The following is a 17,371-nucleotide window of genomic DNA, read 5'->3' as shown; positions in this document are numbered from 1 at the left end:
AATGAACTTCAACCTCATTTCCTTTTATTTGGCATTTTTCAAACGACCTCTCAAGCAATCTCTCAATGTTTCTACATTTGGATAGAATGTCCTTGTACTAAGAAGGCGTAGTTTGGTCGCTTCAGTGCCTTCTCTATGATTCCGATATCAGTCTCATGTAAACATGAGAATTGCGTTTGACGATGAGTGATTGACAGCTGTATATGCATGTTGCCCCCTTCACCTTAAGACTCACATTTCACATGTGGTATTTGCAGTGTTGATTTGGGTTGTAATATTGGGCTGGTCATAGTGTTGTGTGATACTAGTGAGACTGTTCCTACTACACTGGGATAAAGTTGATTTGAGCCATTGAGACTTCATCTATGGGGCCTGTCGTAGCTGCAGTGAGAGGGCGAAGGGGGGTTGAGAGGGCAGTGCAGGGTGTGGTGGAGAAGGGAGGGGAAAGGACAAGGGTCAGTGGTTTGGTTGTTATTATTGGATCTGTCGGGTGGCCCCGTACGACATGCCAGTCTGGCTCGCCCCTTTGTTGGAGCCCATCTGCAGGCCAATCACACCCTTCCCCGCCTTCAACTGGTCGTCTGTGAACTCCCTCCGGTTCTCCTGGGCTTTCCTGCAAGGGTACATGAACAATGAACTCAAACACAGACTGGCACAGCACAATACACACCCCAGCTCTAAACAGCTCCAGCACTGACTGAATACACCAGCAACACCATCACTCTTCACATTTTTCTAAACTCACTTGAAGAACCAGTTGGGGTCGCCGCGGTAATTGCCGTCATCCTTGGTGACAGCCACGCTGCCGAGGGACATCAGTGTCCTCTGGACTGCAGCCAAATCCTTCCCTGTCACCACAAAATCACAGCAGGGTCTTTAAGTCCCCACACCGTAGCTACAGTACACCACACCGTTGTATGTTCCCCACACCACATCCGCTGTTATCTGTGGCATATGTAATGCCCTGTGTTGTCATTGTTGTGACTGTTTGATGAGATGGACATGCTTTGCGAACCTTCCCAGAGGTCCACGGTCTGGAACATGTCGGTCTTGATGACACCGAAGCTCTCGGCAGCAGTTAGGAACTGTGAGATCTGCTCCATCTGTTTGAAGGCCATGCTTGAGCTGGCTATCTTTTTGATGGGCTTGTTGTCCTTATGCAGACTGTTAATGAGCTCACTCAGGACCTGGGGAATAGGAACATAAAGACAAGAGTAAGAGTATGTTGGCAGAAAATAACCATCTGTATCGTCATATACTCTTGTGGGGTCCCCCAAGGTTCGATACTTGGCACATTATTGTTTTTAAATGTACAGGTTTATGATCATAATCTGATTTCCAAAGGGTTTGTTTCTCCGTTCTCTTTGCTGATGACACAAATCTTTAGACTGAATAAAGGTGGTTCAAATAAATGGCTAATATGAATTCTGAATGCCATTAAGTTGAAATGTATGTTTCATTCTGAGGGGCATTGGGTTGGTACTCACACATCCGTCCTTAAGCCAGTCCTGGAAGCCCAGTTTGCCAGATTCGGGCTTCCCAACTCCAGATCCACACTGGGCCACAATCCACTGCACCAAAAGCTCCTCCACCTCAGCGTCGTACTTCTTGTCAATCTTGTCCTGCACCACACGGCTCATGCCATAAGATGGACCTTTGTTGGCCATGCCTACCTGGGGACCCTTTCCCACCGAGAGGGATAGCGGGAGAGACAGAATGGAGTAGAACAGATATTAAATAGAGGAAATATTGATATTTATGTGAGTGAAGGGAGTTGCTCTGTGATAGGGTTCCCGCAACTAGTGGATTTAATTTGGCCCCCCCCCAAGGTATAGATTTTTTATATTAGTTTATTGTTGGACATAAAATACTAAAAACACCAGCCAAGTGATTTGAATTTTGAACATTTGTTTCAAAGCATTCCCACGCAAAATAGAGAGATATACAGTATGTAATTGTAAACAAATGTAAGCAAAGTTTGAAATGATTATGTTTTAGTCAAATATTATACCCAGTTGGGCTTCTTGCGGTCAATTTGCAGTTTACAAATGATTTGTAATTATGTTCCGGTCCCCTGACCATCCGCTGAAGAAAAAATCATCCTGCGGCTGAATCTAGTTGAGGTTCCCTGTTCTATAATGTCTGAGATCATCTTGATCTGGTATTAGATGTGAATGTATTCCCTGGTTCAGATGACATTGTCACATTGACTATGTCTAATGTATGAGTTTCCATATTAGTTGTGCCTGAGGTGAGTATGTACACTCATTTGCATGTCACTTGTGCTATGATCTGCTATCATGACCTATACGAAGGGACTCCTTTATCCATTGGCCTTTGGCTGAAACAGATATTACCTTAGTTGCAAGTCAAGCCATTTCCAACAGCTCTGTGGATATGTGGGCAGATTCGCATGCGGACACATGAAGACATTGGACAAATGGCAGATTCACTCACAAACAAATATGCCTGCGAACACTTACACTTACACACACACACACACATATAGATGTCATGCATTTATAAAGGCGTGTAATTGAGCCGCTCCCTCCCAAAGACGATTGTCTCCGAATGCACACCAGTTCAGCCCCTCTGCATTAATTACATAACTAAATATCAGGAGCCAAATTGCTGTACAATGGGAGCCCTAGAATCAGCAGAATCTCTCTCTCTTTTTGGATCTCTGCCTCTCTCTCTTAAACACACTAGGCGTCACCAACACCACTGCTTGCAAAACTGTCGCTTTTGGGCCAAGCTGCCAAGTGCAAAGCCCATATCAGTGCACTCTTGTCACCTTGTTTGCCATCTTGATGTCAGGATACCACGATGTGCCTGGGGGTTAAAGGTCAAATGTTAAATGTTACCTCCTGTAATTCACCTTCATCCCAATTGGACGTCATGCGGGGTCCTTCCCCAGATTGCTGTTGGATGGGGTAGCCAATGGCAACAGTAATGTAAGACACTTCAACTATGTCTCATAACGAGACAGTTCCCTTATCCACACAGTAGAACCCTTTTTGGTTCCAGGAATAACCTTTTTGGGTTCCATGTAGAACTCTCTGTGGAAAGTGTTCTACATTGAACCCAAAAGGGTTCTACTTGTAACCACAAGGTTTTTAACCTGCAACCAGAAAGGGGTTTTCAAAGGGTTCTCCTACAGTTACAGCCGGAGAACCCCTTTAGATTCCAGATAGCACCTTTTTTTCTAAGTGTGTATTTTCACAGTTGGAGATGATGCCGAAACAGATCTCTCTTTCTCCACCCAACTACTCACACTCCACCACAAGGTCAGCGTGGACCCTTCCATGCCTAGAATTTGAACGATAATCCCAAAAAACACACGTTATGCTCCTCCACTTCCTCATTCCCATACTGACTCATCAGTTTAAGTCAGACAACACTTAAGAGAAAATGTATCGATCAGCTGCCATTAACCTAGTTTTCTGAGCCAGCAGTCATGTGTTGAACATTGGCATTAAGAGCATGTATCTGAGGTCACCGCGTTGTTTTTGATTGGGAGCCATCAACACACAGTCCTGGACTGTGGCACTGGGCCCAGTCACACATTACTGCTGCTCCATCATCCAAAGAAATAGACCAAGGCACAGTCCTTCTAGACACTATCTGCCAACAATCCAGTCACACGATTATGAAGCCTTCAAAATACAGAAACTTGACAGGAGTTTTTTTTTTGAGTTTCAAGCCGCTCAGTTGTTTCATGGAACCTTAACCATGAACTCATGATCACAAAGACAAGACAAGTGCCTAATATTCCCCACATCCTCCTCCTCAGAGTCAGACCACGATAAGCTCCCAACGTCACCGTAACACACTCAGCCAAACCCTCGCACAGTGCATCATTACAGAAACATTACAGAGGAATGTGAGGAAGGTCAGACTGCTAACTATGTCATTACTTCTCCCTCCAGTTGTCCTGACCTACGCTTCATAAACAAGCATTTTGACCATCAGAGATAAGACTGCTGTGCCTCCAATGTGGAAAGGCACTTTCTTAGATGTCAGTTCACATGGGACGGGACCCTGGTTCCATTATGGTATATATGTGTGCTCAGGGACCTACTGTACTGTTGGGTTTGGCATCAGGCCCTGCCTTATATCTCAAGAACAGTATGTCAGGCTGGCCTGTGGGTTGGCCTCAGTCTGGGTTGTGTGTGTGTGTGTGTGTGTGTGTGTGTGTGTGTGTGTGTGTGTGTGTGTGTGTGTGTGTGTGTGTGTGTGTGTGTGTGTGTGTGTGTGTGTGTGTGTGTGTGTGTGTGTGTGTGTGTGTGTGTGTGTGTTAATTACGTAGCTATGTTTCTTTTTTGACCTGATTATAGTGAGTTCTACATTTGGTAGGACATGTAGGATATGTGTTTGGAGTATTGTCATTCAGCCTCTGAACTACATGTTGCTTCTCAACTACTGGTACTACCGGATGAAACAGTGTCCACTTATCCTAATGAAAATATGACATCACCTTCCGTCGCTCCTTTCATGTCTGTTTTACATCTGTGTTTCTGTCTCGCCATGGTAACACAGCTGGCTGTCTCGCCATGAAGCACAGTTTGAAAGCTGTGGTCTGTGAACTGTGGCTAAAGCCATGACGTAATGCCAGCGGCGCCTCAGTGCCACTGAAACGGAGCTCAAGATAATCTTATCTCCTACTGCTGCTGGTCAGCTAGCCTCTGGGACTTTACTCCTGCTACTGCTAGGCCTACTGTACTGTAGATAACTCCACAGCTACTGAAGCTGCTGCTGGTCAGCTAGCCTCTGGGACTTCACTCCTGCTACTGCTAGGCCTACTGTACTGTAGATAACTCCACAGCTACTGAAGCTGCTGCTGTAGTTTCCCATTGTTATCACTCTGTCTCTCACAAAAACACTTCTGTCCACTCCCAGCAAACATTAGGCTGAGAAACCGTATTGATTAATCGCATATAATCAATGACAGCTGCTGTGTTTCTGTGTTACTTGTTTGCATCTTTTGTCTGTGTGTGTGCGTGTCTTTAGTCTTTGGAAAGTGTGTTTGCTGTGAACTTTTGTTGGCTATTGAATTCCTAGCCAAAGCCCATGTACGGCAGTCAGTCATTTGCAAGTGAAAACTGAGCTATGCAATTGTGTCTGTTACAAGAGGAGCTGCCTATCCCAGATCTCTCCCGAGGGCCAAACTGGTCAAACTGTTTCTCTGTTACCTTTACATCTTTGTGACTGATTCGGATGGTTATTCTACAGTAGAAACACCCCATCTCATATCAGAACTACATATCCCATCCCTCTCAGAACTACATATCCCATCCCTCTCTAAAGGTATGCTCTAGCACCCGGTACCCCATTGACTAAGACATCAACCCACATAGATGATTAGTTTTACTATGTGTGTCTATTCGCACACACAGTCACACACAGTCACACACACAGGATGGAGTATGAGACACACATGCATACAGTATGGAGGATTAGAGAAACAATGAAAACATGGTTAGAGAACACAGTGCTCTGACAATGTTACTTTTTTCTCAAAATCTATGACATAGCTGACAGACAGCCATATGGGTCTTCTGGCTCTGTACACTCAGGATAAGGCTTCCATCGTAGGGCTGACAGACAACCATATGGGTCTTCTGGCTCTGTACACTCAGGATAAGGCTTCCATCGTAGGGCTGACAGACAACCATATGGGTCTTCTGGCTCTGTACACTCAGGATAAGGCTTCCATCGTAGGGCTGACAGACAACCGTCTCAGCACGGTGTTCTTCAGACTGGAAAAGCAGTGGCAGTAAAGAGATATACTCACTGTGTTAAAGTATGTCGCGAAGAGTCTTTCCTCTGTACAAGCGCCGGGTCAGGAGGTGTGTGTGTGTCCGTGTGTGTGTGACTGACTGTTTGTATACTTCTAGCTCCAGCAAAGTCCTCCCTCGGAAAAGTGCTGGCTTAAAAGGACCAGACAAGCTGAAATGACTTCACTTCTCTTCAGCCTCGTATACACCTTGTGCTAACATGTGAGTTTCATGATCTCATCAATATGACCCAACCACTATCTGATCAAGGTTTGTTGCGTCTACACATTGTTTTAAAATGTGTCTCCTATCCGTCCACTGTGTCCTCATTGTGACCAAATGAACTGGTGCCTCCCTGTATGCAAATGATTTGACAGATATTCTTTCAAAATTATTTGTATGTATTTACGGAAGCCATATTTACAGAAGCCATAAGTCAATGGTGCGACCTGTCAATGATTTTAAAGGACATTATAAGGATTATTTAAATGGTTTGACCATCCAGATCTGTTAACACATGATTTATACCCATACACAATGCGTGTCTGACTACCTCCAGAGGTGGTCAGGAAGATCTGATCACTATCAGATCACAATGTGCCTTTTATTCTACACGTATCTAAAAATCGGGCACAATCAGAATGTGGATAAGATCAGAACTCAGGGCGCATGTTAGCACCATTTATAAACAGGACTTTAGCTAAGAAGGAGAGAGGAAGAGAGAGAGTAAAAAGGAAACCGCCGCCTTAAAAGGGCATGGGCTTTCTGTCTACTCTCCTTCCATCCCTCCCTCCTTTCGTCTATAACTTTCCCTCTCTCCTCCCCTCTTTCTTGTTTTTTCTCTTTTTTGTTGTTCGTTAAAAAAGTGCATCCTTATTTGGGAAGGCCTGTTCAGTGCGAGAGGAGCTCTGCCAGGAGGCTCTGGATTGGTCAGCAGGAATACTCCAAATACTTCCCCACACCACTCCATCAGCAGAGTGGAGAGGGAGAGGGAGAGAGAGAGAGGGAGAGAGAGGGAGAGAGAGAGGGAGAGAGAGGGAGAGAGAGGGAGAGAGAGAGAGAGAGGGAGAGAGGGAGAGAGGGAGAGAGGCTCTGTCTCTGAAGAGAGAAAAAGAGAAGGATGGAGAGATTGAGAAAAAGAGAGGCTTGAGCTAGAGGAGGAGGTGATGAATAGAGGTGGTGTCGTTAAGGGCCCATCAGGATATCAGGCCCGTGGATAGTGGCACAGACTGTTACAACAGACTTTGTCCATTTGGCCCTAATACATCATGTTAGCACCACATCTGTTCTTTCCCCCCTTCATATTTCAGAAAGTCTGTTATTGACTTCAGAAATTTGCTGAGGGAGCGAGAGAGAGGAGAGAGGGGGAATGTGTGACCACAGAGATGGGAGGGCCGTGTGAGAGGAGGAGCGGGAGGAGTAGTAAAGGGAGGAGGAGGAGGAGAGGGAATCTGAGGTTGAGAGAGATAAATGAGTGAAGACAGTCATCTCACCATCAGAGCACAGCAGACCTTTTATGTCCAAGATGCTTGTCAACTGGCCTGCTGAGTTGTGTTTGGGCAAACGTGCGTGTGTATGTATGGTGAGAGAGAAATGGGGGTAGGGAAGAGAGGATGTGTGGACGTCGTAGTTAGTAACACATTCCCTTCTTATTACCATCACTCCTTCTCTTGCCAGACCCCCAGTAGTGTAAACACACTTTGCCTCACACCCTCACATCCTACATTAAGTCAGTTGTAGGGGTTTCTGTCTCACTGTGTCTCCTCCCATCTCACCAAGGTATCACTAGCCCGTTTAAACCTGGTGCTAACATGCGCCCTTTGTTCTGATTTTGTCCACATTCTGAATGTGCCCACATTTTTTGAGTGGTGTAGAAGATTAAACAACACATTGTGATCTGATTGTGATCGGATCTTCCTGACTACTTCGGGAGGTAGTCAGACACGCATTGTGTCGGGAATCTGGAAATCAATCAACCATAAACGTACCTGGATGGCCAAACCATTTAAATAATCATTATACATCATTATATAAAATCATTGACAGGTAGCACCATTGGGTCATTGACTTATGGCATCAGTAATTCCCTTAAAAATAAATAAGTCCATATTATTTTGAAAGAATATCTATCAAATGATTTGAATACACGGAAGCATCAGCTAATCTGGTTACAATATGGACTCAGTAGACGGATAAGAGACACATTTTAAAATGCAATGTGTAGACGTGAGAAACCTTGCTCAGATAGTGATTGAATCATATTTATCAGATCGAGAAACTCACATGTTAGCGCAAGGTGTAAACAAGGCTTTTGTCTCAATGTGTCTCAATGTGTCACCAAGGTATCACTGATGTCATTGGGCTGCCCTGACCCTCTCAGGCATGCTGATGTCACAGACAGGGGATTCCATGTTGAGGACATGTGGAAGTAGCACTTCCTTATACAGTTATTACCATAGAATAATCAGGTCTTTTGTTGCATCTACTCAAACTGAAATTATAATTGAATCCTTAGTCATTATTAAACATTTAGGAATAGGCTTTAGACTTTTCCCTCGTTGCTTTTTTCCACTCCAAGTGGTTTTTCTAGGGAACACATACATGGCATGTGTAGGCTATGTCTTTTAAAATCAGTGGAATAGTTCAAGAAATACCAGCAGTCTCAGTAACCAGACTTAGTAAAACACAAAGGCCTTCAGATATGTAACTAAGCTTTGGACAAATTCACATTTTGTATTTATATATAAAGCGCTTTTACATCAGCAGATGTCACAAAGTGCTTATACAGAAACCCAGCCTAAAACCCCAAACAGCAAGTAATGCAGATGTAGAAGCACGGTGGCTAAGAAAAACTCCCTAGAAAGGCAGGAACCTAAGAAGAAACCGAGAGAGGAACCAGGCACCTCAGGAATAAATGTCAATTGGCTTTTCATAGCCAAGCATTCAGAGATCTAGACATCTGCTGCAGTAGAGTGAGAGGGAGGGAGGGAGGGAGAATAGCATAGCCTTGCTATTGAGAAAGGTTGCCATAGGCAGACCTTGCTCTCAAGAGAAGACAGGCTATGTGGAATCTGAGCTGCAATTCCTAACCTCCTGCCAACGGTATGACCAAATTAGAGACACATATTTCCCTCAGATTACACAGACCCACAAAGGATTTGAAAACAAATCAAAATTTGATAAATACATTTGAAATGCTACAGTGTGCAATCACAGCAGCAAGACTTTTTCCCATGCCAATTAAGCCCCTTGAATTGAATTGAATTGAGAGAGAGAGAGAGAGAGAGAGAGAGAGAGAGAGAGAGAGAGAGAGAGAGAGAGAGAGAGAGAGAGAGAGAGAGAGAGAGAGAGAGAGAGAGAGAGGGAGAGAGAGAGAGAGAGAGAGAGAGAGAGAGAGAGAGAGAGAGAGAGAGAGAGAGAGAGATGGGAGATGGGAGAATTGGAGGGAGCATGCTTAAGATCACGCAGGACACCAGATAAAACAGGAGAATTTCCCCAGATAGGACAGACTGACCCTAGCCCACCGGCACATAGACTATTGCAACATAGATACTGGAGACTGAGACGGGGTCAGAGGACACTGTGGCCACATCCTACGATACCCCTGGACAGGGCCAACCAGGCAGGATATAACCCCACCCCCTTGGTCAAATCACGGCCCCCACACCACTAAAGGGAGAGCAACAGACCACCAACTTACTACCCGTTTACAAGGATGAGTATAGCCTATGAAGATCTCCACCACACGAACCAGAGGGGGCGCAAAACCAGACAGGAAGAAAAAAGCCTGGCACGACATGACACGCCCCTCCTACAAGTAAGCTTTGTCCGTGCAAGAATATATATGGCAGTAGCCTACTGTTTGCTGTGTGAGGCAGTTTTAATGTACAAGTACAACTCCTGGACAGGATGTTAGTCTGTATCAGGGCCTTACTCCCCAATACATCTCCTTAATGTTGATTGCCAAGCAGGTCCCATTTTTATAGTCTTTGATATGACTCGAACAGGGATCGAACCCCACATCTTCCAGGGTGGTAAGTAACCACACGGCCACTGATAGTTACATATAAATTCCTGGTTATTGCATTGTGAAAAGTCCTATAAAACCTCAAAATGTGGTATTGACCTCTGATCCTTCACAAAAAAAAGCATGAGACACATGACCTCTTCACTCTCTTACTCAGCGCCACAACGGACTATATTTGAGCACGAATGCTGTTGTACAGGCTTACTTCTTCGTCCCAGTGCGCCCGCCTCACAATTTCCCGCGCAAATACAGGTAAACTCAACATACTGCTGCGTATTTGATCTATTACCATTCAATAATCATCAATACATTTATTGAAACAAGACAAATCTGTAACCATATCCATATTATCATGCCAAAGCAGCATCTTCTCATTCACTTTAAATCCCAGTCCGCTGGAATAATTGCCATGTCTATTAAAACCCCCCACAGTCTCTTGAGACATTAAAATGATGTGTGTATGTGCGTGTGCCTGTGCATGTGTGTGGGTGCGAGCATGTGTGTGGAAGTTTGGCACGTGTGTATGCATGCGTGCGTGCATACGTGTGTGTAGGGTCATAAGTTAGAGGGAGTTTACAAGAGTGGAGGAGTTTGCTTACATCCAGGCACTCACTGGTTTATAATACATTCCAATAAGCAGTGAGAGACAACAGGGTTACACAATGACATCAGAGGACATGTACAGTATGTCATCCAATATCCCCCATAATCTCTCTTGCTCAACATCTCTCTTTGCTCTTTTTCCATTTCATATCGTATTTGGGGTTTCATGTGCCCCCTAGTGGTCAAAACGAGTCAACAGTTAAACAGTACACAGTGAGTGTATTAGGTTTCTGTAAAATTACAGTGGGGCCTACTCAATCAAAGCTGGTTTCTGTCTGACATCCTTTGAACCATTGCCTTTCTGTTCAAAATGTTGTATCAAGTCTGCCCAAATGTGCCTAATTGGTTTAATAATACATTTTCAAGTCCATAACTGTGCACTCTCCTCAAACAATGGTATTATTTCACTGTAATAGCTACTGTAAATTGGACAGTGCAGTTAGATTAACAGGAATTTAAGCTTTCTGCCCATATCAGATATGTCTATGTCATGGGAAATGTTCTTGTTACTTACAACCTCATGCTAATCACATTAGCCTACGTTAGCTCAACCGTCCCGCGGGGGGACACACCGATCCTGTTAAAGAGTTACAATCTCCCTAATTAAACGCTAAATGTCTTTTCCTATCACATCCATAGAACAGTCCATTAATCATAACCTTGTGTCATGTCATCATTCTGAACAGTCTTAACCTCCTGCATCTGCAAAAACCCAGTATTACACAAATTGGTTTAATTATTTATTTACTTTTCGTTGATTGGAACTACTCTCACAGTAATCATATACGTTGCACACGAACCGCCACCCGTTTGGAGTAAGAAATCATCAATGTGTTTACGTGTGAATGCCTTTGTTCGCCTTGTAGTCCCGAACAGAACTACAGAGTTGATTTCCCTTCCATTCGCTCTTAAAACTGCCTCTTTGAAAATATGCTGGCCAGCCGTGTCCATTGTTCCTGTTGGGTGATGAGAGTAGAGTACTACAGTGATTTGAGAAGAGTAGTAGAATGGTCCCACTTAAATGAGCTTTTCTAGATACTTTACTTAGGACAGCTAATCAGCTGTACCAGAGATTGTCCGGGAGGTGAGCTTCTCGCCTCTACCTTGTGTTGATTTTCAGAGTTCGAACTACTTTGGATGTGAGCTGCAGCTACACGCCTCTCTGGTCTAAATGTTAATTTCTTTACCAATCCTCTTCTGCACTCTGGTCGAAAGGGACGGTTCCGTGAGGCTGACACGCTGTCTGACCTCACTCGGGGCATGGCTACTTACTGCGCAACATTTATAGGGGACAAATGATCTCTTATAGCTCCTAAACTCATATTCATATCTTAACAAATATATGTTCATCATATTGCATTTAAAACATAGAGGATGGAGACTTCGTACATGTAGTGTTTATACTTTTCAAGTTACAGTATTTCCTTTGTAACATTTTTAATGACATCACAAAATAACAACCCATATGACATTATTTTTATTTATATCGCCTCTGACCATTCCCCACGTTTCTATGTTCGAAATATTGTTTCAGTATTCACTTTAGAATGTGTTTGTAGACAAAGGATCATTCCTTTTTTTTACACCTTTTTCTCCCCAATTTCATGGTATCCAATTGTTTTAGTAGCTACTATCTTGTCTCATCGCTACAACTCCCGTACGGGTTCGGGAGAGACGAAGGTTGAAAGTCATGCGTCCTCTGATACACAACCCAACCAAGGCGCATCCAACCCGCAAGCCCGGATAGCCAGCCGCACCAATGTTTCGGAGGAAACACCGTGCACCTGGCAACCTTGGTTAGCGCGCACTCCGCCCGGCCCACCACAGGAGTCGCTGGTGCGCGATGAGACAAGAACATCCCTACTGGCCAAGCAATCCCTAACCCGGGCGACGCTAGGCCAATTGTTCATCGCCCCACGGACCTCCCGGTCGCGGCCGGTTATGACAGAGCCTGGGCACAAACCCAGAGTCTCTGATGGCACAGCTGGCGCTGCAGTACAGCGCCCTTAACCACTGCGCCACCCGGGAGGCCCGACAAAGGATCATTCCTGTGTGAATTTGGAGAGGGATGTTCTCTCTCTCCTTGATTTACAGGGCGCAAACTTAAGTTATTGGCTACAATCATTATCCTACCGTTTTGATCAAAACTTGCAGCAAAGTCACCTTGGCTGCGTTTCAAACTCAAAGTAGACAGCCCTCGGCCCTAAACCCTCAGCCATTGAATGACGTTTTCACATCCGAGTGTACCTTAAATGTCCCTTGCCCAAGTGAGGGAGAGTGATGATCGGAGAGGAAACAATAACGCGTTTCGACTGCAGCCCTTTTGCCACAATCATTTTGCTGTCCAATCAAAGCGTTATGCGTCTATGTCGTCAAAATAAATGTGGGGGCGTAGGTTTTGACCAAAATTCCCAAGCAGCTGAACGCTTACGGTCTCATCTAAATTTGATCTCGCTTTTCTAAATGAAATTAACGGACTGGTGACCTTTATGAAACAGGTTTCCCATTCATACATTTAAAAAAATCATTGACTTGCGTTTACAAATAAGAATTTTGAAGACAAAGACCAAAAGTACAATGGGCATTGATTGCAGTGTGATAAATCAACAGCAAATTCTGGATAGGCTTATTTCATTTCCAAACCGGTGATCCGTATGTAGACGTACAATTCCCAATTTTTCTGCAATAATTCTATTAAATCGCATTACTTTTCCAGTCTGAAATGCACATTTAAACATGCCATGATATTACAGACATTGCCTGACTTGTGGGAACCCTGTTTAAATTAAAAATAATAATGCTAACTACAACAAAATACAAGCCATGGTTAATAAGACGTAGGTTAGCTAGCCTAAGAGTCATTATCATCCACGTGTATGCCTATTTGGTCGTAGGTACCATTATTATTCATTAACTCAGCATTCATTTAGAGATACATTAATTTAGAGGCTATGAGACCACACTTGTGGAGGACCATTAAAAAAACTATAAACAGCACAAGATGACACATGTCCTGCTTCATGTAATGAATCAGCTTTTATTTTGTTCAAAGCAATACTATTTCACAGGCAGACTGTCTAAATTTAACTGTACATGGAATATCATTGGTTACAATTGTGCACAAACACACACACACACACAATACACACACTTGGAACATTATGTGTGTGTGAGTGACATATCAGTATGTCTATGTGCATATGCATGTATGTGCTTGTGTGCATTCATGCATGTACGTGTGTTTTCACATGTGTGTGTTCATGTGTGTGTTCATGTGTGTGTTCATGTGTGTGCAACTCTGTCCTCTACTCCTGTGTGAAGGGGTAGACCAGGTATCCGCTGAACCTGTTGTACTCCTTGGTGTTGCCACACAGACTCCTGCCGGAGAGCAGCTCCACGTACACCTGGTCACCCTGGCGCAGAGACAACAGCACCGAATGGGTGGCGCTGTCCTCCGTGTCCTCCCGGTTGTCCTCCCACACAGAGGCCACCACCTCGTTGTTCTTTATCAGCTGCACCTTGTGGTAAAGACGCTCGCCATCCACGCCCGCGTTGGAGTAGGCCGTGAAGGAGAAGGAGTAGAGGCCGGTGCGGGGGGCGGTGAAGGTACCTGGATAGAGGACATACACAGGGAGATGGAGAGGGAGTGTGAATGGGTGAGTGTGTGTATGTGTGTTTTATTTTATGTTATGTTATTTATCCAGTAAGTATGTGGGGAAATGATGCGACAACGCAGTGTGGCGTCCTACCCAGAGCGTCATTGTATCCGTTACCCTGGTTGAGAGAGATGGCATAGTAGCGGATTGGCACGTTGCTAGTGAAGGGGCCGAAGCAGTCGCTTCGAGATCTCATCGCCGCGGTGAACGCAATCTTATTGTTGCCTGAGTCACAGAACGAGGGAAGGAGAACAGAAGAAGTTAGAAGCCTGGGACTTGAACATTAGGGATTTGACTTAATCAAACTAGGAAACAGATGTATTTTCCAGTACCTGTGACTTCCTTGATGTCGTTGTCCAATCGGGTGAGCTGCTCCCACATGTCCACCATGCGCATGAAGGTGTGGTCCTCCAGCATACTCATCTCATTGGCCACACAGCAGCATCCCCGCTGGCTGTTGAAAGCACACTCACAGTCCCACTTCCCACAGGGCAGGACCCCAGTCCAGCCCACTGGGGACAGTGGGGAGGATAGGGGAGGAAGGTGGGAGGGGGGGTAGAGGGAGGCAGAGAGTAGGGGTCAAAAGTTGTCAAAGCAGGACCAATAGTTTGACATGACATTTGATTGTTAAGATTAGGTTTGGGGTGGATAACATACATGAAGAAAAGAGAAAAAACTGAGGCGTCATGAAGTTTTCTGTTACCCGCTGCATCTCTCATCAGCTCTAACGTCCCCACTGCCTTCACACTGGCACAGACGCACAGCAACCCCCACAGGCACAGAGAGGACACTGCAACACACTTCATTATCTGTAACACATAGATAGTTACTGTTGGTCCCACAGCATACCTTCAAATTACAATGAAAAGAGACTTTTGAAAATGTTTATAAACATTGCATGGCTATGCTCTCTGCTGAGAACCAGCTGTATGAAACATAATGTATTTGTGGTTCACGCACTGGTCATGATGACTAACAGTCACAGTCCACTCAACCCATTCGGGACTCTGAAGTGTTAGTTTGTTTGTTTGAGCATGCCTCGTCAAGATGGTGCTCTAAAGATACATCAACCTCCTTCATTTCCTTACTGGTTTAGTCAACTGCAAAATAGTTGATATTCATAGGTCATTCCACCATCTTTGATGGAAACATGTAAACAATAGTTGACCTCAGTACCCAGATGTTATTTTCTGCGTATGAAGCCTTTCGCTAAAGCACCCTACACCCATTCTAAAACTTTTTCCCATCTACAGTTCTCTTCCCATCGGATTGGTTTTTACATTTCAAATCAAATATGATCAACAGTGCCTTCTTGCTTATCCAAAGCTGTCACTCATCAAAATGGACTATATAGAACTTCAGTATCATTAGCGTATTGCTTTACGTATATTCCATAATCACTGCATAGCTCCTAACTCACCAGACCTGAGAGCCTCCAGACAGTCTGTGGGTAAAGGGAGGAAAGGCAGTACTTACTGTATCGCTGTAAGAAGCCCACGTCTTGTTACCTTGTTCTTACAGTAGGTGAGCAGACTTGGGAATCCTCCTAAGACTATGTAGAGGAGCTTAATGCAGGCGGGGTGGTGCTGCCGTGCTATTGGTTCCCTGTCTGAGGTCCCACCCTTCCGCAGATGGATGAGAAAAGCTCCACGGCCATTCCATGTACACAAACCCCAACCCCAAAAACACAGGCTGAAGTAGGGTTCCTAACGGAGGGCACCTAGAACACATTCAATAGTCTCCCATTGTGACAAGTTAAAGACAATGCCATGTCAGTGTTTCTTCCTTGGGTGTGAATGAGAGGTCCTGTAAGAAGCCAGCTCATCTTTGCCGTTGTGTGAAAATGATGGTTTTTAAAAGGACACCGGTGTCTGGTTTCCCTAAAACTCCCAGTGGACACAGTGTTTCGTGCTGCTATTGAATAGATTGTTATCGAGGATTTTGAATGGCGTTTCTCAAATATACGTGGGTTTATTGCTGTCTCATTGAGAGGCATTATCAGTGGATCAGGAGACGCAGATATAGTGTCACCTGGTTCTCACACCTGGGTGTGGGCGGAGGTGGTGGAGAGAGTTTCTGTTCTCCACTTATTGTTGACCATCATATACAGTATTGATTGTTGTTTTGTCAGCGTTGCTGACTGTCACATGTCCCCTGTTGAGCGACCCGGTTCTTCAGATGCTATCCATTTCCTTTGAGGCGAATCAGAGAATGGAGGTCAAAGTATTGTGATGGTTTATGTCATTAGATAACATCATCCAACTGTGACCCAAGACAGAGAATTAACAGGGAGGTCATAGAGTCTATCTTACAGTAGTGCTGCTGCTGATGATGATTACCATTTACTTTTTTTGAATGCACATACATACAGTATAGGTTTATATAAATGTTGCATTGTATGCCTGTATGCAGAATAGGTTACTTTCTAAATGTCATCCGTTACAGTTACTAGTTACCTGTCCAAAATTGTTATCAGTAACGTAACAATTGGATTACCCAAACTCAGTAACGTAATCTGATTACATTCCGTTACTTTTAGATTACTTTCCCCTTAAGAGGCATGAGAAGATAGAAGACAAAAATGTATGTTACCAATTGAACAACATCTATTGCAGGGTAAATCAATGTTAAAGTTTACATAGCTGGCCATACATGGATGTTACATTTTACTTTATGGGTTTGTTATGGAGGCTTCTTCTAACCCATCGCTTTCTACTACATATAATAATACGATTCAATTATATCTTTACATTAAAAACCAAAGTCTATCAGAATTCCAGTCATTCCAATAAACGTTGTACCCCTTGATCTTCAAGAATAGGACTTAGAAATATCGAAGTATAGATTAGGCTAATTGTTTTATCTGAGCATAACTCCAAATCTGAAGACTTATTAGCCAGCCCTAATTTTTATTTAACCATGCAAGTCAGTTAAGAACACATTCTTATTTACAATGACTGCCTAGGAACAGTGGGGTAACTGCTTTGTTCAGGGGCAGAACGACAGATTTTTTACCTTGGCAGCTCGGAGATTCAATCTAGCAAATTTCTGGAGTGGTTGAAAAACGAGTTTTAATGACTCCAACCTAAGTGTTTGTAAACTTCTAACTTCAACTGTATGTATGTATATATATGTGTGTGTGTGTGTGTGTGTGTGTGTGTGTGTGTGTGTGTGTGTGTGTGTGTGTGTGTGTGTGTGTGTGTGTGTATGTATATATATATATACATTTGTGGAGTGGTTGAAAAACGAGTTTTAATGAATCCAACCTAAGTGTTTGTAAACTTCTAACTTCAACTGTATGTATGTAT

At 44.0% G+C, this 17,371-nt stretch overlaps 2 protein-coding genes across 3 annotated transcripts; both read right to left on the bottom strand.

Moving 5' to 3' along the window:
• Window positions 1-2: 2 nt before the first annotated feature.
• LOC118384595 (transgelin-like) lies at window positions 3-5,962 on the bottom strand. 2 transcript variants are annotated; one of them, XM_035771264.2, is made up of 6 exons: window positions 5,795-5,943; window positions 2,795-2,832; window positions 1,488-1,682; window positions 1,016-1,187; window positions 746-848; window positions 3-613 (listed from the first exon to the last, which is right to left on the bottom strand). In XM_035771264.2, the coding sequence occupies exons 2-6, from the start codon at window positions 2,804-2,806 to the stop codon at window positions 475-477; spliced, it is 621 nt and encodes a 206-aa protein (XP_035627157.1). In that variant the 5' UTR covers window positions 2,807-2,832; window positions 5,795-5,943; the 3' UTR covers window positions 3-474. The 2 variants fall into 2 exon arrangements, with proteins under 2 accessions (XP_035627157.1, XP_035627165.1); XM_035771272.2 differs by lacking the exon at window positions 2,795-2,832 and having other exon boundaries at window positions 5,795-5,962.
• A 7,458-nt stretch (window positions 5,963-13,420) lies between these two features.
• On the bottom strand, window positions 13,421-15,642 carry cbln18 (cerebellin 18). The gene is made up of 5 exons (XM_035789000.2): window positions 15,540-15,642; window positions 14,767-14,872; window positions 14,396-14,575; window positions 14,157-14,288; window positions 13,421-14,017 (listed from the first exon to the last, which is right to left on the bottom strand). Exons 2-5 carry the CDS (start codon window positions 14,867-14,869, stop codon window positions 13,713-13,715), a joined length of 720 nt encoding a protein of 239 aa, XP_035644893.1. The 5' UTR covers window positions 14,870-14,872; window positions 15,540-15,642; the 3' UTR covers window positions 13,421-13,712.
• Between the last annotated feature and the right edge of the window lie 1,729 nt (window positions 15,643-17,371).

This window comes from Oncorhynchus keta, chromosome 1 (genome assembly GCF_023373465.1).
Source record: "Oncorhynchus keta strain PuntledgeMale-10-30-2019 chromosome 1, Oket_V2, whole genome shotgun sequence".
Lineage (NCBI taxonomy): Eukaryota > Metazoa > Chordata > Actinopteri > Salmoniformes > Salmonidae > Oncorhynchus > Oncorhynchus keta.
Note: the sequence above shows the minus strand (reverse complement) of the source record. Positions and strands in the feature narration are given on the sequence as shown.

Excerpts from the sequence above, each read along its gene's own strand:
- LOC118384595 (XM_035771264.2), bottom strand. Across the intron at positions 849-1,015 it reads GACCGTGGACCTCTGGGAAG|GGAAGGATTTGGCTGCAGTC; the intron begins GTTCGCAAAGCA and ends TTGTGGTGACAG. Across the intron at positions 614-745 it reads GACCCCAACTGGTTCTTCAA|GAAAGCCCAGGAGAACCGGA; the intron begins GTGAGTTTAGAA and ends GTACCCTTGCAG.
- cbln18 (XM_035789000.2), bottom strand. The coding sequence starts at position 14,869 with ATGAAGTGTGTTGCAGTGTCCTCTCTGTGCCTGTGGGGGTTGCTGTGC. Across the intron at positions 14,576-14,766 it reads GCTGATGAGAGATGCAGCGG|TGGGCTGGACTGGGGTCCTG; the intron begins GTAACAGAAAAC and ends CACTGTCCCCAG. Across the intron at positions 14,289-14,395 it reads CGACATCAAGGAAGTCACAG|GCAACAATAAGATTGCGTTC; the intron begins GTACTGGAAAAT and ends TCTGTGACTCAG.